Genomic DNA, 25,368 nt, shown 5'->3' on the forward strand with positions numbered 1-25,368 from the left:
ATGAGGATACTATTTCTAGAAAATGAGGGCTCTTCAACAAAAGTCTCTAAAGGTCAAACAGCCTGGCCCAGATCCTAGGCCCAGTGTGCTGCTAGGTGGGAGTCCCTGGCAGGTTGCAGTACTGCAACATGCTTTTCAAATAACAAAAGGTTTCCTTAGTGAATCGCAGCATTCCCATCGCTCCTGGATGCAAACTAGGCACAGGAAGCATTTTCTTCTTTTGGAACTGCTGCTCTTTGCGTTTGCTTCCTCTCACCTTCCTTTCACTTGCTGGTGTCTGCTGGCAGGGAGGCGTGTTTAGCCCAGTGATGGATGTGCACGAACAAGAATTAGCCTGCTTTGTGGAGCTTTGGACTTGTAGCAAGCATGCCTTCTGACGGTCTGAGTGACTGATTGATTGAAAAGTAATTGCAGAATTTCAAAATGGGAGTTTACAAAAGCCAACACTTTCACTCTTTGAAGTTTTCATTTTATACTTTTTAAGTTTACAAAATTAATTTAGAATTTAGTACCCATCTGGCTGCTGAAGTTTGGTATGTTACACATCCAGTTTATGATCAGAAAACTGTTGTGAGAGAGAAAGGAAAAAACAAATAAACAAAAATAACACCGTGATACACAGACTCTGCTCCTGGTTCTGCATTAGTAAGTGCCACTCAAGGAAAATCATTTAGTCTTTTGCAGATTCCATATTTGTCTATGAAGATGTTTGCTTAAATTATGTGTAAGACCCTGTCTCCCTGAGCTCAGAGTTTTTATGAATGTGGCCTAGATTCCAGTGCTCTAAGGAAGGGTGGGGAAGGTGTGGGTCTTCCTGACACTCTTCTCTGAGAGAACGCACCTGGAGACAGTTAAGACTTGTGCTAAAGGTACAATCTCAATAAAATCTGGTTCTGATTGTGGGATGCTGGGTGCAGATGCCAGGTAAAATACAGGACACCTAATAGGTAAACATGAATTTTATTTTTCAGTGTAAGTATGTCCCAAATATTGCATGAGGTGTACTTATACTAAACAACTATTCATTATCTAGATTGACGATTAACTTCAAGTGAGATTGAAGTTTAACTGGGAATCCTGTATTTGTGTTTGCTAAATCTGACAATCCTAATTCTAGGGCAGTAAATGGTGATAATGGCATCAGCCAAAGTTGCTTGAGGAAGGGTGAAGGAAGAGCAGCTGTTGGTTCTGGAGGTTTGGGAGATCTGATGTCCCAGCAGGGGGCGGAGGGGTTCAGCCCAAGGGGAGGGGACTGACAAAGCTGAGGTCTAGACCAGAAACTGGATGAGAAGAGAGCCCCCCTCACCTTTCTTGTTCTTCACTCACCCTTGAACATCTCTTCTACCCCCTTTTCCTTTCCACCCCACATTGGCTTGAACGTGAATTGAAAATATTAATTTTTTATTATAGGTTGCCATTATGGAATTTTTATGGCTTTTGTTTTGAATTTTGAAGTGACTGCGTTGGCCCTCATCTATTTTCCTTTCTCCATGCTCACTGTTCCCTCCCAAATTAAATCGATTTCTGCTGGTGCGTGACCTGGATTTATCTCCACCCCCCTGGATTAGTTATTTCTTAATAGAAAAATGATTGCCAAATTTCTCAAACCCTTTCCTAAATTTCTAACCCTCTCCAGATTTAATTTATGCTCATCCTTCAGTTGTTTGTAAACTCTTTACCCACATAACATGTCTTTAAGGAAGCAGAAAGCATGAGTCTTCACGGCAAAGAGACTAGGCCAAAATTGCAGGTGGGTTTTCACCTGGTGTGTGGCTAGCTGCCTGCAGCACTTCAGAGGCAGAGTCAACATTGTGTACTATTAGGTTTGTTCCAGTTTGTCAAACAAGATCACTTAACACCTCGGGGTTGGGCAACTGAACTTCCCCATTGTGTAAGAGGACTGCCAAGCTGGAGGAATGGAGGAGACCTCTCCCAGATGGGAAGCATTTCAGGGCACAACACCCTTATGTTAAAAGTAGCAAGGAAATGAGCAGGGAAAAGACAGAGCATGCTGGTACCAACACACACGTGATGCAGGATATGGCTGAGGTAGGTGCCTAATGATAAGCGGATGTTCCCACCCCCACCCCCAAAATATTGGCAGCTCCAGAGCAGCCACAAGCCTTGGCTTTTTATTTTATTCTATTTTTAAAATTAATTTGTTTTTATAATCCTCACCTGAGGATATGTTTTTTTAATTGGTGACAGAGAGAGAGGAACATCAATGTGAAAGAGAAACATCAATCGGTTGTCTCCCTTATACGCCTCTATTTGGGGAGCAAATCTGTAACCTAGGTATGTGCCCTGACTGGTATCGAACCTGCAACCTTTTGGTGTACGGGACAATGCTGCAACCAACTGAGCCACCCGGCCAGCGCAACCCTGGCTCTTTAGTTATTTATCCTGAGATTGAGTAGCAGGAGGGGCTGTCTCTGATGCTTTCTGTGTGGTACTCTCAGTGGTCCTCATCTTGTAGTCTTTGGTGCCCAACATACCAGGTACAGAATTTTGGCAAATGGAGTTTGTTGGTCAAGGCCAGTTTTAAAGGTGCTGCCTAAGTCTGTCGCCTATTCAATCTGATTCAAAGGGGAAGGCTCTTTAAAAAAATAAAAATAAACAAACAAAAAATCCCTCCTTCCTACCTGACGTGAAATTCCTGCTGATAAGCCACTAATGAGCCCCAAACATTTATTCAGAGCAAATATCCTACATAAAGGAAAGCACCAGGGATACTGAGAAGAATGAAGGGCCCCCACCATCTGGGAGCTGCTAAAATAACTTAAGCTGGTGACTAAACTACAGTGTAATGAGCAGTGAGGTGAGAGTTCACACGAGGTTAGGCGGGTGTTGGGGAGCAATACTAAGAAGTTCAGCAGTGAGAGGAAGACTAGAGATGTCGGTAAGCTTGTGGGCTGGGGAGTTGTAAGAGCTGCTGTTGGTGCCACACTCAGGTCCCCTGGAATGGACTGGGGTCCCCCACCTTGAGCTGCTGTGAGTATTGGCTGTAAGGCTCCCCACGGCACTAGCCGGTGGACAGTTGCCCTCTGCTGTTATGCACCCTTCCCCAGATGGTCTATAGTCCATGGATAATTGATAAGAGAGCCTAAAATTCTGGCCTGCTTGCCTCAGGGTGGACGACCCTGGTGCTATTCACGCTCTGGATATCCTGTGGGGTCAGAGTGAGAATTGACTTCAGCGGGAACCACATTTTCTCGGCCTCCCTGCCTCTCTGCCTCCATGCCTCCCTCACTTCCTTATAGGTTTCTCCTGAGAACACCTCTCATCAAATGAAGCCCCGTCACAGGCTCTACTTCTAGGAAACCCCATCTGACGGTAGCGGAGCAGGAAGTTGGTTTGGACCTGGTGCTGTGGGCTCTTATTTTCTCTGATGTGTAAGACAGTACACAGGGTGGTTGAGAAGACTGGTGAATGTGTGGTGTGCAGAGTGTGTGGCTAACGTGGGGAATAGGGCCAGTGCTGATTGTCAACTTAGATGAGAGACCCTAGTTTTGTTTTTTGTTTTTTACTTTTAACTTTTTTTAATTGTTGTTCAAGTACAGTTGTGTCCATTTTCCCTCCCCCACTCCCTCCCACCCCAGCCACCCCCACTTCCCACCCTGGATCCTACTTTTGTGGCAGCCATCTGTACTGTGGTATCATTTTCTTAAGCGCTCTGCAGCCCAGATATAAGAACAGAAGTAGATGGCACAAGGTTATAGTGCTGACAGCTGGATGCCATGGGAAGGCAAGGACCAAGAACGATAAGAAAGGACTTGAAGACAGGAAGCAACAGGTAGTTTGGGAGGTAATGGAGGTGTCAATGGACCAAAGTTATCATTAAGATCAAAGAATCTGTGTGCTGAGCACAGCACGCTTGGCAAGATTAGGAGGCTAGAAGGGTGTGTTCAGAGTCTGGAATGTAAGAATTTAAGAATGAGGGTTAGGGCACTTCTGCCCAGTGACAGGTCTAGGATATGCCATGACACAGGTGTCTGAATCAAGTGGAGGGAAGTTCTGGGGCGAGGAGGTCACACTGCAAGCATTGGGGAGTTGGGTGGGCCATCCTCTTGGACTTGTCAACGCTGAGCAATGGCGGTGACCTGAGAAGTTCACTCTGAACATGCTGCTCTCACCTGCTCCAAGCCCCAGATGCCATCCCTTGTACCTGAGACTTTGTGCAGTCGGTGTCCCTAAAGAAGCCACTGAGCACCGATAAGTGATTAGAGGTACAGGATTTCCTAGTGAAACCCTTTTCTTGGTGGTCTATAACCCAAACCACTTGTTAACAGCTTACATAATGCCCATCTTTCAGTTTTCGTAGGTTCTCTTGGACTAGTTGACCTTCCTATTAAATCTCTCAGTCAGGAGAACTCCACACTTATTTGATCTCTCTCTCTCTCTTCTATATTTCCATTTGCTGTTCTTATCTCCTAATTATAACATTTGCTGACCCAGGCACTGAAGAGTAAGGAACACCATGGCATTATATAAGAGGCAGTTGATGTAGTGGAAATAAGCTGTGCCTTTACTTCTGCCTGGAATGTTCCTTATTTTCTTCTTCATTCAGTTAATTCTTACTTTTCTTTGGGGTTTAGTTTAACTGTCTCTGTCCATTCTCCCCAGATTATTTCAGAACCCTCTCCCCTCATTATATATTCCCAGAGCACCCTATTTCTTTTTGTGACTTATCACAGTTGTAATTTTACAAACAAAACACAAGTAAGTCATTGCTTAGGATCTGCCTCACCCAGTAGAATAACCTCTCCAAGGAAAAGGGCCATCTCTGTAGCCCGAGCTCCTGGTAAGGGCCTTATGTAAGCATAGTGCTCAATAGATATTTGTGGAGCAAATAAGTGAATGTATCATGAACTGAGAAGTACGAAAGCTCCAGTTCTATTCCTAGGTCTTGGACAAGTCACTTTGGCTCTGTGAGTAAAACATTTGCATTCATTTTAACGCTGTATGATTTCTGATTTGACAGCACATCAGCCCAGCACCTTCATAACTCTTAACCCCGACAGTATGTCTAACTGAAACTTCCCTTGGAACTTCTTAAAGCATCTTATTTGTAGAGAAACTATTTTCCTTTTCATTTTAGTAATCTATCACCAAGTAACAAATAAATTCCAAATTTAGTGGCTTAAAAATGATTATCTCAAAGTAAGCAGAAAAAAGTGTAATAGAGTGAAAACCAATGAAATAGAAAAACAGGGAGCTAAGGCAGTGGACGATGGGGATGTTTGAGGAAAGAATATTCAAGGCACAGGGTATTGCTGGCCCGAGGGCCCTATGGCAGGGCACGCCTGACGTGTTAGAAGATCAGCAAAGAGCCCCGAGTGGCGCAAGCAGAGCAGGCGAGGAGGATGTAGTGGGCCGCCACCTTGTGTAGGGACCATTGGCCGGCTCAAGGACTTTGCCTTTTCCTCTGAATCACATGGGGACCACAAAATGGTTTTGAACAAAGTGTCATGACTTGAAGTCTTCAGTCCTTTCCTTTTGTGTGAATTCTAGTTTGTTTTGACTGTAGTCATGCAGATTTGTACATTCTTGTATCCTGAGATAGAACAATCTACATTTAAGTGATCAGAGGTAGGCCACTACTTTGGCCAAGTTTTTATTACATGTTTGTAGATTGAGAGTTTATGCTTTTGGTTTCCAGGGATTTCACACAGGAGTGACCACTTTGTCCTAATTTCAATGTACCTGCTGTGTACCTACCTTACTTGAGTTAGACTGAGGCTTAGCTAGATGGATAACTCGAGGAAGATACATAGATAGATAGATAGACTGATTGATTGCTAGATAATAGAGAAGAGGATGAGGAGGAGATCTTTCTCTTTTAGGCAGTATATAAGGAGGACTGATTTACTTTTTCTTTCTTTGTGAATTATATGGAGTTCATAAGTTGTATGGTTGAATTAATTCTACCCCTTAATCATCAAATATATTCTAGTTTAACAAAGTAGTATGTGGGTTTCTGCTTATCTCCCAAAGGCAGTGGAAGCACAATGGAGATTTGGTGCTGGGATATTAGCAGTGAATGAGAGACATAGTTGCTGAATAATGAGAGTAGCAAACAAAATTGAACTTTGCCCTTTCGATATGGGAATACTCAACAATGCCTGGATCTTTTGTGTTCTGGTTTTATGCAAACACAAATTACACTCTTGTTGACTTCACTGTAACCCATGAAACTGAAGAAGGGGAAATTTGAGTCCAATAGAAAGCAGTTTCACCAAACCTCCTCATGCATTTGTGTGACAGAAACTGAGAACACCTGTGTTTTCTAACCGATTTTACGAAAGAAGTGGCCCTGGCAGTGATCAGCACAAGTACGTGATATGAACAGACGAAGCTACACTGGAAGCAATCTAAGAAAGCATCCAATCCTCCTTCATTGTATGAATGAAGAAAATAAGTGAAGGCCAGAAGTGCCTGTTCACACCTGACATCAGTCTATACTGATTGTGGGAAGCCATGTGGCATCATAGAAATAGCATAAGCTTTGGGGAGGTCTGAGTGGGAATCATAGCTCCGCCACTTACTAGCTGCAAATTATATTTTTCTCTTTGAGCGTTACTTCTTCGTCTGCCCCTACCTTGTGGGCTAGTTGTATTTCACAATATAATGTATAAATTCCTGGCACAGAGTAGATGCTCTGTAACTGGTAATTATGAGTAGTTCCCTTTTGCTGCCAGTGATGATACAGAAAAGCCATCCCAACAAATACTCACTAAAACTACAGGATTTTAAAATGTCAGCCAGTGGTGAACTTGTTTCAAACAATATTCGATACACTAATATTCCAACATAATTCAGGGTAGGTAAACAAACATTTGTATATAACTATAGTGTTAGGCACTATATGGTTCCTGCTTTTAAGGACTGAGAATAGACATGGATACACGATGAAGACTGTAGCTAAGTACCATTAGGGGTGGGTGGATGCAGATGTTTAGATGAAGAGAAGAGGGGCTCAGGGAAGTCTCTGTAGAGAAAGTCACACTTGAGAGGCTTCTTTGAAGCTTCTAGAAAAGAGATCAGGCAACATTCCTGCCTTAAGCATAGGCACAATACAAGATACAGTTAGAATTAATAAACTTTTCTGTTTAAATGAGCATAGAATATGTAAGGGAGAATGCTTAAAATAATAATAGTAGTTACCATGTATGGAATACTTGTTACATGCTACATACTTCTCATGTGTTTATTCTTTTGCACATTTTACAGCTCTATGAGGTAGATTATTATTTCCATTTTACAGATGAGGAAACTGAGGCGTAGAGAGGTTAAATGTATTGCCTAAAGGCCTCACAGCTGGTGTGTGGCAGAGCCAAACGTGGACCGGGCCATCTGACTCTAGAGCGCACGCTCTGGGTCTGACTGTGTGCTCGATGTTCTTCTTTTGCTGCCCCAGATCCATGCTCTGCCCTTCCTGCTGCTCTGGGCCCCAGGAGGCTGAGCTGTGTGGGTTCTATCAACAGGCTCCCTTGCCGTCCGGTTTCCAGCTGAAGTAACAGAAGAAAATTGGAGAGTGGGCCTCAGGTTTGCCCAGGTCACATTCCTTTATAGGGGGGCATAACTCCTGTAGCTCCGTGCCTGCAGCTACAGGCCCCAGTGTGTTTCCCAACCAGTCCCTCTCCAGCTCGTGCTGACCCCAGGGTGTTTCACTGTTTCTTACTGCTCCTTTAACTCTGTCCCTGTCTCTGTGAAGAGTGGAATTTTGGGGTCATAGGATAATCATTATGTTTAGCTTTAATAGATACTGCCAAATAGTTTTCCAAAGTGGTTATACTCATTTATTGTGTATTCCCAGTAGCAGCATATGAGAGCTCCAGTAGCTCTACACCCTTGTCGACCATTGGTATTCTCTGCCTTTTTCATTTTAGCCATTCCAGTGGGTACATAGGTATATGTTATTGTGGTTTTAATCTGACATTTCTCTGATAACTGTGGAAGTTGGACACCATTTCATGGTTTTTATTGACTATATGGGTATCTTCTTTGGTGAAGTAGCTAAGTCTCCAACCCATTTTAAAATTAGGTTGCCTGTCTTTTTCTTATTGATTTGTGAAAAGATTTATGTATTAGGGGTACAAGTCTTGTTAAAGATATGTACTGCAAATACTTTCTCTCACCATGAGGCTCGCTTTTTCATTCTCTTTACAAAATCTTTTAATAAACAGATGTTCTTAATCTTAATATATTCCAATTTGTAAATTTGCATTCTTTATACTTACTAATCTTTATAGTTTTCAAAGATAGGTCTGCTACTCCAATATCATAGGATGTTTCCCTCTGTTTTTTTTTAACTGCTTCTACATTTGCATCTGCAATTTATCTGGAATTGATGTTTGATGTGAGATTAGAAACCTGATACTTTTTCTCTCACATGGTTATCCAGTGGACCCAGAACCTTTTCCCTTAGTTCACCGCAATGTTGCTCTTTTCATAAATGAAGTGGCAGTATTTATGTGGTTTTATTTTTGGACTATTTTATTCCATTGGTCAGCTTCCCTGTGCCAACATTGCACAATCTAGATTATTATAACTTTATAATGAGTCTTGACATCTGGAAGTGGAAGTCTTCCAACTTTGTTCTTTTTCAAGATTGCCTGTTATTCTCAGTCCTTTGCATTTTCATATGTATTTTACAATCACCTTGTTAATTTTCACAAAAAATATGTGTAAAGTTTAAGATTGTGGTAAATTGGTACATTAATTAATGAAAAATTAACACCTTAATATTATTGAGTCTTTCAATCCTTGAACATGGTAGAAATCTCCATTTATTTAGGTATTTTTAAATTTTGCCCAATAATATTTGTAGTAATCATTGTAGAGGTCTTATACATATTTTGTTAGATTTATTTCTAGGTATTTAATTTGCTATAGTAAATAATATTGTTTTTTATTCATTTGTTACTAATATATAGACATATAACTGATTTTTATATATTGAGTCTATCTAGTAATGTTGTAAGTTCAATAAAGTATATTTATAGAAATTTGTGTAGATATCCTTTATTAGTTTAAGGAAGTACTTTTCTATTCCTAGTTTCCTAAAATTTTGTTTAAAACCAAGAGTATGCTGACTTTTATCAACTGCTTTTTCTGCATCTCTTAAGATGCCCACTTCTGTTCTGACTCAGCTCTAGAACCCAGGACTACGACCCCTTCCCTGGGCTTGGCTCTACCCCGCCTTTTCGCAAAACTCCATGAACAGAAACTGGACAAATAAGCACTTGAACCATGGAAGTGGCAGTAAACATGGAAAGAAAGAAAGAAATGTAGGAGATCTTAATGATCTGTGATACCAAAAATTTTGTACAGTCACCAATGGGTGTAAATGAGGGAACTAGACTTCTCAATTTTTAAAACTTCTGCCTTCTTTTGATAAATATGATAAAAAACTACACACCTTTGTTTAATATTTGTATTATAGAAAAATAAGCAATTTCCAAATATAAAATTTAATAACGATTAAGTGTTTTTCAAACTTCACACCCAGTATGCCCCTACACCCAAAATCTAATATATGCTCTCGAGAAGAATACTCCTCCTCATCACTCCTTCGCAGTTGGAAATCAGGGAACTAGCACCCATAAAACACCACTGCGTGGGGCAGGTGCCACCCAGCTGGTTATGCAGTCTGCCCTCAATATGGCCTGAGCGTCCCTGGGTGGTTGGTATAGGAGGTATTGGAAGACTCTATTGGAAATGGGATTTTATTATTGAAAGATAAAAAGCTGGTCAGTTCTGACCCAAGTTGCCTATGGACCGTGTAGAGTCCACTTGATGGGTTTCCAATTTTACTAATATTTATACAGTTTGATACCACACAATTACTTCAATCTTTGAACATTAGACTTGAATTTAAATGAGCCCCAATGCCCTCCCGTGGACATGAGAGAATGTACAAAGAGTGCAACTGAGTTTTCATTCTAAGGACTACTTCGTGTGCCTGGGTCCCTTTGATTTAAGGTGAACCTGGTAGTAGAAAGACCTCAAGTCGTGGAGCTGGGCAGAGCGTTGCCAGGTACTAGCCCTGTGAACTTAATATTCCTTATCTGATAAATGGCAATAATAGTAGTACCCACCATAATAAGGTTCTCAAAAATACTAAAGGAGCTTTAAAAAAAAGTTCTCTTCTATTTCTAGTTTTCTAAGATTTTGTTTAAAAGTATAAATGGATGCTGAATTTTATCAAATGCTTTATTTGGATCTTTTAAGATGTCCACTTCTGTTTTGACTCTAGGACCTAATGCTACAGCCCTTTCCCAGGTCTTAGCTTTACCCCCACTTTAGGTACATATAACATCTAGCCTTGCACATAGTAGGTTCTTAATAAGTAGCATCCACAAATATTATCAATAGTCTTACCAGTTACTCCAGAGGGCAGGGAAAGGTAGGAAGAATATAGTATCTTAAAACAACTTGGCTACAGATGTGGTACCTTCTCCTCCGCATCCCATTCTACCTCATTCCTGATTCCCTGAAGCAACCACTCAACTCTTAACTATTTTTAAAAAATATTTGCAACCATAGTTTTAGTAACATGCCTATATGGCTTTTTGTGTGATTTTTTTCAGGTGTAGGTACCATCTATTGACTTTCTCTTATGGAAGATGAAAACTGAGCTCTATCCTACTATTCCTTCTATAATCCCTCCTCCCACAACTTTTTTCCCATTTATGATCCTATTTATGTAAAAATAATCTAATTATATGTCTGTATATTTTTCCCCCTCCACAGTGACTAAGAGGATGGACAAGAGCATAAGAAGGTGAATGCTAACAAAGAAGCCTAGGTTCACGTTATTAATGTTGGACAAGACTAAACTTAAGTCTTAGCTAGCCAAAGAGATAAATTTATAATGAAAAGGGCTACAATCTATAACGACAGTAGTTTTCATAAAGCTTTATGCAACAGTGGTCCGAAAGCATAAAAGGAAATTTTTGTTATCTCTGTTTAGTTTATCTTTGATCCAACAGGACAACTAAGAAGGATGTGAAAGAGTTGAATAATGTCATGAAGAAAAATTCAAATGTGCCTCCAGATAGACTCATGTGACCACGTGTGAGCAGCACTCGCCCAAACCGACCTTACATTAGGCCACTGAGACTTCCAAAGCCCTTGTACCATCTCGGGCTGCCACCAGGCGGGCATGAGGGCTCCCATTTCTCCACATTCTCGCCGACACTTGTCTTTTGATTACTGCAGTCCCGGTGGCTGTGAAATGACATGTCATTGTGGTTTCCACCTGCATTTCCCTGATCGTTAATCATGTCATGCATCTTTTTATGTGCTTATTGGCCATTTTTATAACTTCTTCAAAGAAATGTTTGTATGAAGTCTTTACCAAGTTAAAGATAGGGTTGTCTTTGTATTCTTAAGTCCTAAGAGTTCTTCTATAAAGGGTGGGGCAAAAGTTTACAGCTGTGAGTACAGAAAACACAAGTTTATTCTTGTATTATTATTTATTAATTGTTGTATTATTTTCCATAAGAACACCTGTAAACCTTCTTTTTCCCCACCCTGTATTCTAGATACAAGTCGCTTACCAGAATAATGGCTTACAAACCTGTTCTCCTGTTCTTAGGGTTGTCTTTGTGCTTTCGTGATGGTGTCACTTTTGAAACACAAAAGTTTTAAATATTGACAATATCCAACTTACCAATTTCTTTCTTTTGTTACTTTAGCTTTTGCTATCATAGCCAAGAAACCATTGTCTAACACAGGATCATGAAGATTCATGTCTATATTTTCTTCTAAAAAGCTTTATAGTTTCAGCTCTTGTTTTTGTGTCTTTGATGAGTTAAGTTTTGGATATGGTATGAGGTAAGTGTCCAACTTTTGCCTGTATACATCTAGCTGTCCCGTCACTATTTGTTGAAATGACTATCCTTTTTGCTCCTTTTAATTATCCTGAGGCCCGTGTCAAACATTGATTGACCATGAACGTGAGGGTTTGCTTCTGGACTCTCCGTTCTCTTCCTTTCTCTTCACTTCTATCATTCTGTCAGCACCATACTGTCGTGACAGCTTCATAGTAAGTTTTGCATTAGAAAGTATTAGTCCTCCAACTCTGATCTTTTAAAGATTATTTTGGATATTCTGGGTTCCTTAAATTGACACATGAATTTTAGAATTAGTTTGTCAGTTTCTGCAAAGAAGCCAAATGGGATTTTGATAGGGATTGCACTGAACCTTTAGGTCAATTTGCAGGATTTTGCCATCTTAACAGTTCTAATCCATGAACATGGACTGGAATAGGAGAATGGGTGATTTTAACTTACTTTGTGGTTTTCTTATTTTTCTAAAGTTTTAGAGTTATTAACATGGATTACTTTTATCGCCAGAAAAAAATGTGTCATTAAAAAGTGGTTTGAGAATTTTAGAATACTCCATGGAAGTCCCGGAGCTTTGCTGACACAGCCCCCGGCCAGCGTTCCTCCCCCAGGAGGGGTGTTAGGATGCAGTGCTGAGCGGCGTCCTGAGCCTGGGGGTTGGCTCCTCTTCTGTTGGTTCCATTCTCTGCCCAGAAGGAGCACTTCCTTTTCTGCTCATCTTGGTGCGTGGCTGACCTTTCTCTCTCAAAGCCAAAAGGTGTGAGGTCAAGGGGAATTTGGAAGAAATTGCAAAAATTCCAGGAGATGTTTTCCACTAGCTAAGTAAGAGTGGAGTTTGACCTCCCCTAAATGAAATATGTTCTCTCTGTTTTCTGTTTTTAGATAGAGACCTAAATTACTGTATTTATTCTTTCTTTAACTTCAAATCATTGTTGAAATATTCAGATGTGCTATAGCAAAGGGTCACAAACTGAATGCTGTCAAAATACTCTGAGGGCTTGTGAAAGCTCTGATCGTCAGGCCCAGCACTAGAGTTCCTGATTCAGTTGTCTAGGGGGCCAATGAGAATTTGTATTTCTGACAAGTTTATGGGTGAGGGTCAAGCTTCTGGTCTGAGGAGCACAGTGCAGGGTGGCAAAAGGCATGGAGACATCACAGGATGCAGACAAAGAAAGGTAGTAAGTGAACAGACCCTTAAGCTCTCTCTCCTAGTTTGAACGTGATGTGCAGTTAGACGGGGTAAAGTCAACGTGAGGAGTGATGATAGAGTTAGGAGCACAGACTTTGTACTGCACAGACCCGAGTTTGAATTTCCTCTCTCCCAGAGTGGCTGGGTGACTTTGGGCAAGTTCCTGCACCACCTGTAAGGCTCAGTTTCCATCAGTGTAAGATGGGGATAATAATAGTTGGTTCATAGGATGACTGGAAGAATTAAGGGAGATAATAGGCACAGTGCTCAATATGGTGCATGCTCTGCAGTGAGTTCTCTGTAAGTGTTAGTTCTTATTATTGCTCACTGGGCCTTGTCACACGTGACTCCTCTGGAAATGTTTGCACAGTATGAGACGTCCAGTCACCTTTTGGACTGGTGACTGATTGCTTCCATGGACATCGTGGTCTGAGTGATAAGGACTCGGCCCAAGTGCACACTCTGGGAGTATAATTTTCCAAAGTAGTGGTGTGGCACAGGAGACGGGGTGCGGCTCCTGGTTCAAGTCTGGGTTTTGGTTTCCTTGGCTGTGATTTGGAGGGAGGTGAATTAGAGAACTGCTAAGACTTCTTCATGCTCTAAAATGCTGGTTTCTTCTCATGGCCAGAGCAACTCTATGAATTTAGACCTTCTTCTCTTAAACACGAGGTGGCAGCAGAAGACAAGACTCGGGGCTGCCATTTGCTACAACCAGTAGCAAAGAGGGATATTCCCCAACTTATACCATGTTAGAACATGAAGGAAGCAGATAGCTTAAGATCACAGCCTGCCCTTGGTAGTTTCTAGGAGGCCATGGTTAAATGACCCTAGAATGATGCTTATATCACTATGCTCAGGATCTTCCAGCTCTTCGAATATTTCTGCTGAGGGCATGGAGCCACCACTCAGCACCCACCCCCCACCCCCACACACCCCACCCTTCCTCAAGGCCTTTTCCATCCCAGCTACTGCTTCGAAAAGAAATACCTGCCAAGTTCTCACCTGTGATAAGTTGGGAGCTGCATAGTGGGTGGCAGCTGTGTGCTTTACATAGCGACAACAACTTCTTTATTCCAGGATCTGGAAAGATTTGAGGTGTGGCTGGTGGTTGTCATCCAGGGAAATAGATTTCAAATAAAACACCCTTGTGCTGTTGTGCTATTCAAATGTCTCCCTGTTACAAATGGCAGTAGGAGGGGCAGAGCTGTGGGTTGGGACATTGTGATCCTTGGGTGGATGATGGCTCCTGGCCAGGAGGGCTGAGGCAGACCATGGAGTAAGATGGCAATGCTCTGGCAGAAACAGGGTGAGAGTCCTGTTTTCAGACTCTAGAGAAGGTGCTTCTGAGGACTCCTAAGAGCAGAGGCCAGGGGGCCTAAGGCCACAGGTGGTGGGCGTGAGGCCAAAATAGAAAGATCACCTTTCTCCAGGGACTTAGAGGACTTCCAGACAGAAGCACACAGGTGGAAGTAGAATGCAAGAGCTGAAAAGATAGGGTCAAGGGTATAGTTGAAGTGTTCATGTAGACTAGAAGGAACTTGACATGTAAATACCAGGAAGAAGTTAGTTAATGGTTTAAATACATGCCATCGGACTTGAGCAACTTGAGACTGTGCTTATAATCCCCTTCAGTGGCATCAAGCTCATTTTCTGAGATTTGCTCCCCTGATGGTAAAGAATGTTTGGCTGTGAACTTATGCATATTTTGGGGGTGCTCCAGGCCTGACCGGGGAGGGCATCTGCAGAGGAGAGAAAGGAGAGTGGGCCATGAACTGAGTCTTGGCTTTCAGCGACAATCCTCTTCCTTCTTTCCTTGTCTTCCTGCTGAGTGGTCAGAGTAGAATAATCAAGGAAAGCAGAAGCCAGAAACTGGTAAATTTGGAATGTGGGCCATTTTCTCAAAATTCCCTTTCTTCCCACCCTCTTGTGCCTGATTTAGAGGTCATACCCTTTGCAGGGTGCTTGGGGATTGAGGGACAAAGAGGGAAAATGCTTAACCTTTGAATTCGGTGGCCATTTTGGAAGCTGCTACCCAAATTGCCTCCAAGATGAGTTGGGGAGGGAAGGGGAAGGCAAACCTAATGTGGCCCTAAGGAGCTGGGGGTGGGAGGAGTGCCAGTGGATGCGGAATCATACATCACTCTGACAGCTTGATGAGGCATGTCCAGGGAGGGAGAGTTAGCAGAAAATTTCATAAGGGCCTTATCAAGACCTGAATTATGACTAACTGGGGAGAGCTTTATGGAAGTGCTAAGGTGGAAAATGGTTAATATTTTGCTAAAATTCAGGAAGAAGAGGCTTGGATCATAATTGACTTCCTTGGTAATTTCATAAAAGTACTCCAAAACACTGAGCATGCCCACATCTGCGTGAACAAGTCCTGTAAAATGCTTGGGTGCTTGACAGTGTGCCACCCCGTCAGGCCAGCCTGGTGCTGAGTTGCCTTGGCCCATGCTGGGCTCCCAGCTCCCACATGGGGAGCTGAAGCAGGCTGACTTGGTGCCAAAGACTCGTCCTGGACTCCCCTTGACTTCAGAGGACCTTCCACAGAAGTGCTGCATGGTTGGGCTTCTCATGGTTCCCTAGTAGCCATTTGCACGTGTGTGTTTGCCTCTGGAAGAGAGAAAATCCCTGGTAAACACAAGAAAAAAGCTGTTCAAGCTGCCAATGGGAAAAGCAATACCTGTATCTCATCAGTCACATTTACAGGTAGTTGCTTTAAGGGGAGAAAGGAGAGCTGGGTAATTGCTGATGTAAAGCCTTTAAAAGAAAATGACTTCATTGCTATTAGGTAACACCCACAGAGGCAAGTCTTTGTCCTTACCTGGTAGGCCCAAAGGAAATGCTGAGGATAAGGGGGAAATTTGGAGGACTTGGGACTTTGCTTTTTCTTACCTGACAGACACTGACCTTAAAAAAAAAAAAAAAAGGATACACTATTATATAGTCAGTCATTAACTTATTTTGAATGTTCTATTGCTACAGTTCCTGTAGGGGTAGAACCCTAGAGTTTATTGGGGACCAGTGACCCACATTAAAAAAACAACCAAAGGTTAATGGGAAGCAAGAAGCAACTTAATTAACTTAAAAATTCTAAAAGCCATTTACTGGTTAAATATTTAAATGAAAAATATGAACCATAGTAACATTTGCATCTACTTTGGAAAACAGTTGGGAAGTTCCTCAAAATGTAAAACATGGAGTTACCGTACAATCAGGAGTTCTACTCAGAGACATATACCCAAGAGAAATGAAGACATACAAATGTTGTACAAATAATCATAGCATTATTCATAATATCTAAAAAGTAGGGAAACCCAGGTTTCTATTAACTGTTGATGGATAAAATACATGTGGTATATCAATACAATGGAATATTATTCAGGCATTAAAAGGAATGATACATGGTACAACATAGAGAAAACTTGAAAAAAAATTATTCTAAATGAAAAAAAGCCAGACACAAAAAAGCCACATGTTGTATGATTCCATTTATATAAAATGTCCCGAATAGGCAAATTCATACAGGTGAAAAGTACTGTGGATTAGTAGTTGCCAGGGGCTGGGTGTAGGGAAGGAGGGATGACTGCTAATGTATATGCAGGTCTCTTTTGGGGTAATGAAAATATTCTGACATTAGACAGTGCTGATGGTTGCATAGCAATGTAAATATATTAAAAACCACTGAATTGTACAATTAAAAAGGGTGACTTATGCTATTGAATTATATTATGATAAAATATGAAGCATGAAACTTTATTATAACTTTATTAAACATTTAAACTATAATGTTAAACTATATTATTAAATATATTAAACTATAATATTAAACTATAAATTATAACCCAATTATAATTAAAAGTGAAGTATGGGGGGACTTGTGGGCACAATAGTGATGTAGGCAGACATGGCTCACCTCTTTGCGCAACCACATCAAAATTAAAACTAAAATATAGGACAACCATCACTCAGGAACACCAGAAATCAAGCTGAATGAAAGTCTGACAAATATGGAATTGAAGAAACCACATCTATCCTATCCAGGTAGGAGGGGAGCAGATACTGAAAGGTCTGGTCCCACACCCATGTGGATAAAAATTTGGGAGGGATATCTTGGGAGCAAGGAGTCCCAGACCCACACAAGGCCCCCCAGCCCAGGATTCCAGTGCCAGGAAGATAAGTCCCCACAACTTCTGGCTGCAAATACCAGCAAGGTTTGAGTTGAGGGAAGAAACTACTGGAGCCCCAAGCAGTTCCTCTTAAAGAACCCACACACAGACTTACCTATTCAGACTCGCTCTCACTGAGCTCCCGCACTAGGGTAGCAGTTTGAAAGGCACCAGTGTATATAGGGAGCAACTGGAGTGTCTGGCATCAAGGTGAGAAGAGGCCATTGTCCCTTTGCTAAGCCCTCTCCCCACACAGCCAGTGAGTGGGTGCCATATCTGAGCCTCCTACAACCTGGCTAACACTGTTTGACCTGCCTTGGAGATCCCCAGAGGTCCTCACCCAACCTATGGGCCCACCCAGGCTGCTTTTCCATGAGAATGGCTGGTCTTGGCTCCTAAATACTATCAAACTCAAACAAGCAACCCCTGGCTTCAGTGAGCCCTAGCAGCAGCCAGATTAGATTCACAGCCTGGCTTTGCCTGGGAATCCCCAAGCCCATCACAAGTTGCAGCCATCTCAGATTGCTTTACAGCTCAGGCAGGGTGATCTGGCCAAAACACAGATGGGGGCTCCCCTTGGCCTGCACAACCAGGGAAACCCCAGGGCCAGTGCACCCAGTGGACAGCTACAGACCATGTTGGAGAGACCATGTTGGAGTACCACCACCCTGCCCCTGCACAGCTGATCCTCCATGGACAGCGGAGTTTGGTGGTCAGTGGTCATAGCCAATCCTTGCAGCTGACTGGCCTGGGTAAATCCCTCCCATTGATCTGCCAACAGCAATCAAGGCTCAACTACAAGAGAAGGGTGTACTCAGCCCACACGAAGTGTGCACCTTGAGTATCCAGCTTGGGTGATAGAGGAGGCTATGCCACTGGACCCTACAGGATGCCTACCACATTAGGCCTCACTACCAAGACATGGAGTCAAAGCCACTCTACCTAATGCATAGAAACAAACACAGGGAGGCTGCCAAAATGAGGAGACAAAGAAACATGGCCCAAATGAAAGAACAGATCAAAACTCCAGAAAAAGAGCTAAATGAAATGGAGATAAGCAATCTATCAGATGTAGAGTTTAAAACAGTGGTTATAATGATGCTGTCTTGCATCCTGTCAAGGCCCGGCAGGTTTACTCAAGATTCGGGCAGACAGATGAAAATGTGTGGAGCCATTGGGGTGGCAGACAGGCCTTTATTCTTGGGTGGGTGATCCACACTCACTGCAAGCCACATGTTGCACAGCGGGAAGCCCTAAGTCCTTATATACTAAATGTACACAAAGCTGACAAGGTGCCAAAATATTGTAAAACACAGCGTGATTCTGCCCATGAGGGCCCACTCAAAGTTACAGGAATACAGTTGATTGGACCCAGACTCAAGGTTATGGGAACACTGCTTATCTTAGTTACCCAGACATCTGGGTGAGGGAGCCAGACTGACTCCATTTACCCTACAGATGCTCAAGGAACTTAGTGAGGGCCTCAGCAGCATAAAAAAGACCCAGTCAGAAATGGAGGATATGCTAAATGAAATAAAGAACAATTTACAGGGAAACAATAGTAGAGCAGATGAAGCCAAAAAATCAAATCAATGATTTGGAACATAAGGAAGCAAAAAGAACTATGCAGAACAACAAGAAGAGAAAAGAATCCAAAAAAATGAGGATAGTATAAACAAACTCTGGGATAACTTAGAGGTCCAACATTTGGATCATAGGGGTGCCAGAAGGAGAAGAGAAAGACCAAGAAATTGGAAATCTATCTGAAAAAATAGTGAAAGAAAACTTGCCTAATTTGGTGAAGGAAATAGACCAGGAAGCACAGAGAGTCTCAATTATGATGGATGCAAGGAGGCCCACTCCAAGACACATAGTAATTAAAAGGCCAAAAGCCAAAGATAAAGAGAAACTCTTAAAAGCAGCAAGAGAAAAGAAGTTAGTTACTAGATGGTTGGCAGACGGGGAGGGGCTGTTGGGTGAAGAGGAAAAGGGATTAAGAAATACAAGTAGGTAGTTACAGACTAGCCATGGGGATATAAAGTACACTATTGGAAAGAGAGTAGCCAGAGAACTTACATACATGATTCATGGACATGAACAGTGGTGGGGGGGGATTGCCTGAAGGAATAGGGGGCACTGGGTGGCGGGGGGCAAAGGGGGAAAATCAGGACAACTACAATAGCCTAATCAATAAAATACAATTAATAAAAAATTATTTAAAAAGTGAAGCATGGGGAAAGAGAAAAAGACAATGGAGAAAGAAGAAAGAGAAAATACTTGGCACAAGAAAGAAAATGAGAACAAAAAAAAAAGAAAAAAGGGAGGCAGATTCCATGATTTTTGATAGAACAGAAAATTTCTTTCGTTTTCCCTGAGAGTCCTTTAGGCTGTGGTCTTCAGATTGTTAGTATCCATTTATTATTCCTTTTGACCTTCTAACTGACGAATTGACCCTTGTTTACAGATCTGCTGATTGTCCTTTGTCCTTAGACTCCTCAGTGGCTCGGTTCTCATTCCAGGGGAATCAATGAACTGACGATGTGACATTTGCCTTTGTTTGCAGTATCAGTCAGTGACCAGAGTTAGATATGACATCTAAAATAGATGCAAATTCCAGCTGAGACTTGTCTGGATAAAGGTTCCCCATTGCCACATTTAGTTCTATTTTTTATGGTTACATTAAGATGCCCAATATCTGGTCTTTCTTCTGACCTAGGATAGACTTATCAATTTCCCCCAGCTGTTAAATTTTTCTGAGGTGAAAAATTTAAGGTCTTGGACATGAATTGGTCTTGACTTATTATCAAATACCAGATGGGTAGAAATCTCACCTTATTGATATAGGGCCTGGCGTGAAATTTGATTAGATGTAACTCATTTCCAGTAATCAGAAATGTTACTTCATAATGAAAGAAAGACAACGAGAGAGGGTGGGAAAGAGGTTAGTAGAAATTACAGAAACTAGCAATAGACTAAGAGGGGATGTGGGTTCTGCTGTGACTTAGAAGTCACCGCAGTCTTCCCCCCTCTTCAACTTCTGGGATCGGTCAATCACCAAGGCTGATGATTTACCTGCTACTATTATTCAAGTTTATTTCCTTGCTTCATCTTTTCTCTCACTCAGTCTCTTTTAATCTCTAGCTTGGTCAATTCCAATGCCTTTGTAACAAATCCTCTAGTTTCTAATCTTACCCTCACATCCTAAAATTCATCCTTCACATTTTGAAAGTGATATTTCAAAGTCCAAACCATACCATGTTTTTGTCCCATCACATAACTGTGTTGAGAGCAGATGATCTATAAGCAGAGATACTTATGGTGTGAGGACTGGGGTTCCCTTGCAAGGCTACCAGACTTTGCCTTACCTGAGCCCCAACCTGGGCACCTGGACATAACCCTGCTCTGAATGGCCTGTCAGTCAACACTATCCAGTAACAGCACTTTGGGCATGATATTGGAAAAAAGGAGTATTATTTTTTTAAAAAAGGAAACCAAAACTATCAGTAATAGATATTTTATAAGAAGTACATCACAGAAATACAAACTCCCAGTGAACATTCTTAGTGCCAGTCCCCGGGGAAAACCCAATCAATAAGTGCGTGTGAGTCCGGTCTCCAGTTCTGGTTCTCTAAGTGTCTTGTCCTGAGTTCCTTAAGGTCTTACAGCTGCCACCTCCAGGTCCTGCCCCAGTCCCATGAACATGAGGGAAATCTGTGAAAAACTTTTACAGGAGGCTTATGAACCTCTTCTGAGCTTGCCAACACAGAGAGTTTTGTTTCCAGCCAAACTTTCATCATATCCAGAATTCAATGAGTTCTTTTTCTTTTTTCTTTTTTATCTTCTCACTTGAAATGTTTTTCTACCCTGTGAAATGTCTGTTCATTTCATTGTCCTTAAAACTTCCAGTAGGTTCACTCGTGCTACACAGCAGGCTTGGTGACTTTCTCACCTCCAACCTTACAAAGGAATTGGATACTTAGTGCCCAAAGCTCCATTCCAAGGATAGCAGGTTTCTTCTATGTGACAACTGCCTGGTCTGCTCTGGTATAAAAGGAGTCTGAGTTTTGATAAGTGGAAAACGCCTGCTCTGGGAACTGGTGGGAAAGAGTCTGTGTATTTGCCCATCCGGGACCACACCCTTTGTTATCCAGGAACTGACAAGTCACCCCAGTTTACTCAGAGTGGGCACTGAATGGGTGTAGGCAAGTCACCTGTGCTATTAAAGACAGAATGTCCAGAGAGGCCCACTCCCTTCCCTCCCCGTCCCCAGCAGTACATCCGCATCCCAAGCACAGAGCATTCCTGACCCTGCAGGCCCGGGGACTGTTCTCAGCTCTGCTAGTGTAAGCTCTGCCTGGGTCACTTCTCAGAATTCCTGTCTAGCTAACTTGTCATTTTTTTCAGATAATGTGCTAGGTAGAGGGATAAGATTTAGGATTCTTGTCCATACAAATGAAATTTAAGCATTTATTTTGGTTGAGTTTCTGATTTACTAAAGAATTCTTAGTGGGTTTTTTGTGGGGAGGGCATTAAGGTTTCAATCAGTGACTGAGGTTATCTTGGAAACTCTTAAAAATTATGGGATCTGTTCTGCTAATTCCCACATCAGGGAGGGCCTATGCATGCTAGCAGAGAGAGGAAAAGACAGGCGTCTGCCGAGTGGGACCTGGGCCAGAACTCCTCACCATGTGACCTTGGACTACCCACTGAACCAAGGTCTCCTAGCTGCACCAGCTGTAAATGGATGTGGGCTGGATGACCCGCCAGCTGCCTCTCTGGGACACCATAGCTGCGACAGAACAACAGTTCACGCAGGATTGGGACACGATGACTTTTTCCTTCAAAGTGCTAGAAATTGTTTATGGCAAATTTCCTTAATTCAGTTAATTTTTTAAAATCCGAAAGGACAGCTTTTAAAATGAGAGATTTATTTGTTGTTAGAAATGTCTACTCAAACAGTTTTCAGAAATCACAAGACGATCATTTTGATTATGTGTGTTTGTGTGTGTTCCTAGTGAAGAGTAAGAGCTAGCCTCTTAAGAGTAATATCAAATATCAAACAAAAGAAAGAAACAATGAACCTACTAGAGGTATTTTGGGGAGGCTCAAACTTCAAGACAGGGACTACAGGTGTTCATTTTCTACAGTCTCCTCCGTCCCACGTCAGCACCTGGCAGGTAACAGGCGCTCCATAACTGTTTGTTGTGGTTAAAGGAGAGCCTTTTCTGTGGGCTTTGAAAGACAGAGACAAAGGCAGAGTGAGTTCTTGTTAAGACACAGGGTTTTGTTTTTCCTTCTCTCTTGCTTCCACTCTCCCTCCTTCCCTCTCTTCCTTTTTTCCTTCCCCGTTCTCTCTCTCTCTCTCTCTCTCTCTCTCTCTCTCTCTCTCATTACATAATCTGAATGATTTGAGAGGATTTAGTCTTCATAGGTGGTAGGGCTCTATGGAGCCTGCCTAAAAATGAATATATTTCCAGACTTGCGCTGTTACAAGTGTGGGGCCAGGCATCCGAGCCTATTTCTGTGTGTGCTTTCATTTGCCTAGAGAATATGGAGATTGGTATAGGTCAAAGAATCAAACTCTTGAGGGTTGTGTTAAAATTTCTTTCATTTGAAGTGACAAAAACCCAATTAAGCAAAAAGAAGATATTTATTGAACCACCACAGGAAAGGCAGGGGTGTGCTGGGCCCTGGAGATTATTAGAACTGGGACAAGCAAGCTCTCAACCCCGCTTTCTCTCTTGTTGTCTTCCTTCAACCCACAGGCTGAGGACTACTTTCTGGCTGCAAGTGCAGAAGTCCCAGGGAAGGCTTCTGATTGGCTCTACCTAGGTCACATGCCCACCCATGTGGCCAGTGAGGCACAAGGGTTAGTGACACCCTGGAATCACTGGCTGCGGTGGGGAAGGAGCAGTTCCCCCAAAGAAGGGGTGCTATTCCCAGAAGAAAGGAAGGTTTTGGATAAGCAACCCAGTGCACCTCCAGGGGCCAGGGAGTTAGTAATAGAGACTGTGAGTGAGAAGGGAGTGATTGCTGACCCAAAAAGCCTGGCTCACTCCTAAATGTTCAGGGGAGTGCAATTAACATCAGTGACTTCAACTTTGTGCACTTGCATAAAGAGAAAAATAATAAAATAATTAGACAAAATAGAAAAAAAGCAAATTAGATGGTGCAATCTATTCAGCTTGATGTTCCACTCACTGAGTATACGGGCAAAAGCGAGAATGAGTGGGTGACACAAATCTCATTGGTCTCATTTGGTCTCCTCTCCCCGCAGAACAAACATCGCTTCCTGTGACTGCGTGTGCTATTTAAATAAATGTATTTTTCATAGAACTTGTCATTGAAATTCAAGCCAATTCCTTTATTTGGTGCTGGACCAGAAAAAACAGGAATTTGTTCCAGTGCTGGAGGGAAACTGACTGGGCCGGGCTTACAAAGAGGCGATTGCTGATTCAGTGCCTTCCTAGACTCCTCAGGGCAGTTTTGACCTGATGTGATTTTTACCATATAAACTGACTGATTTTAGACATTAAACTCCTCTGATAAGGTGCTTCTTGTGTTTTCGTATGTGCATCTAAGTATATTATTCAAATGTCATCTCTTCCCTCCACCTCTTTCCTGTGTTTGTGGGTATCAGGTAGGCATGGGTGGCAAAGGAGCCGATTTGGGACGTGTGAGGTGTGACAGTATTGCAACAAAGGAGTTTTTATTTGTGTAGAGCTTCTTACCTTTCAATCATTCTTTAAAATTCTGCTTCATGCTTCAGTGGGTGTAATTGATTATAGACTCGCAAGTCTAGGTTCTTTCGGATAATTTAATTCAGCTTTCCATCTAATTTTTAAATCCCAAAGGATGGTCCAGGATGTGATTGAGTGAGTACCCCAGTAACCTAGGGCACCTCTTATTTAGAGCAAGCCTTTGATCTTCATACAACTCTGATCATTAAAACAATGGGCCCTATCCAGTGAGTCCAATTCTGAATTCCTGTAATTTATACCCTTTGATGCCCATGTGGTCCCAGGGTTACAAGGAAATCATCCAATCTCTCTTCCTCTGGGCAGCATTTCAAGCCTTTGAAGAGACCACATATGTGCCTACAAGTCTTTTTCTTCTCTTCCCCTGCTTTATTGTCACCAGTTGCTCCTGATAATGATGGTGAGGATGGCACTAGTAAGAACAACTATCATTTATTGGTTAAATATTATGTGTTTTTAAGCAATATATATGTATTAATTCATATAAATCTCATAATAACCCGATGTTATAGATGAGGAAAGTGAGGCACAGACAGGTTAAGTAATGTGCCCAAACCTATACAGCTAGTACGTAACAAAGCCTAACTTTGCATCCAGGTGGTTTGGCTCCTAAGACTTCCCTCTTAACGCCGTTCCTAGATGACATTCCTCTGATGAGGTCCAGGTTGTCGCCGTCTCCGTTAGAATGGCATCCCAAAATAGATACAGTGCTAAAGGTGCTGTCTGTGGACTGCATTTCTCAGTAAATTTCTGTCACCACCACTCAGGTTCCCATTAGCTGCATGCTGTGCCTCATGAACACTGAAGCCAAGGGGAGCTCAGCACCTTTCTTTACCAGTGTCCTCATGCCTGTGCCTCATCAATGTGTGATGCTAACTCAGACCAGCCCGATTTGAAAATCACCACAGCTTTTCCCAGTATTTGGGCAGCTAAGACTCGGGATCACGTGTCATAGAAGAGAATGCTTACTGTGTGTGACAGTCAACGACTTCTGATATAGCAACCAGGCCATTACTTCTGTCTTTGCATCTTGGGCAGCTTTTGGTAGTCTCTGTTGCACTTTGGAGAGCTGGCTAAGTCATATAGCTTCATTAGTAATTGACTCTATAACAAAAGCCTTTTATTTTTTATATCATTTTTGATGTAATCTCTAACGTTCCCTTTAAGGATTTGATTCAGTTAAGTATCTCTGTAAAAACACTGACAGATGATGAGTAAATATGGTGGACAGAAACTGATTTATAGGCAATAAGCCCTGGGGTTTTATGCTTTATGAAGGCTGTGTGTGTTGAAAGATAGGTAAACAGACAATTTCTAGAACTCATATTTTATACTGATGCTATTACAAACATATTAGCTAACTCTGAAAAATGATCTAACTTGCTGGGACCTAAATTCAA

At 42.1% G+C, this 25,368-nt stretch overlaps 1 protein-coding gene across 5 annotated transcripts in view; it reads left to right on the plus strand.

Annotated features, from left to right (window-relative positions):
• The window catches only part of SHROOM3 (shroom family member 3), a 277,506-nt gene that overhangs the window by 41,296 nt on the left and 210,842 nt on the right, over positions 1–25,368 (plus strand). Inside the window, exon 1 of one of the 5 annotated variants that reach the window (XM_053923116.1) lies at positions 2,026–2,049. The exons of the other annotated variants lie outside the window; for them this stretch is intronic. Coding sequence (XP_053779091.1) covers positions 2,032–2,049 — 18 coding nt within the window. The 5' untranslated portion in view covers positions 2,026–2,031. Of the gene's footprint in view, positions 1–2,025; positions 2,050–25,368 lie in introns of those variants that run through there. 5 annotated transcript variants of the gene reach the window in all.

This window comes from Desmodus rotundus, chromosome 4, assembly GCF_022682495.2.
Source record: "Desmodus rotundus isolate HL8 chromosome 4, HLdesRot8A.1, whole genome shotgun sequence".
Classification (NCBI taxonomy): domain Eukaryota; kingdom Metazoa; phylum Chordata; class Mammalia; order Chiroptera; family Phyllostomidae; genus Desmodus; species Desmodus rotundus.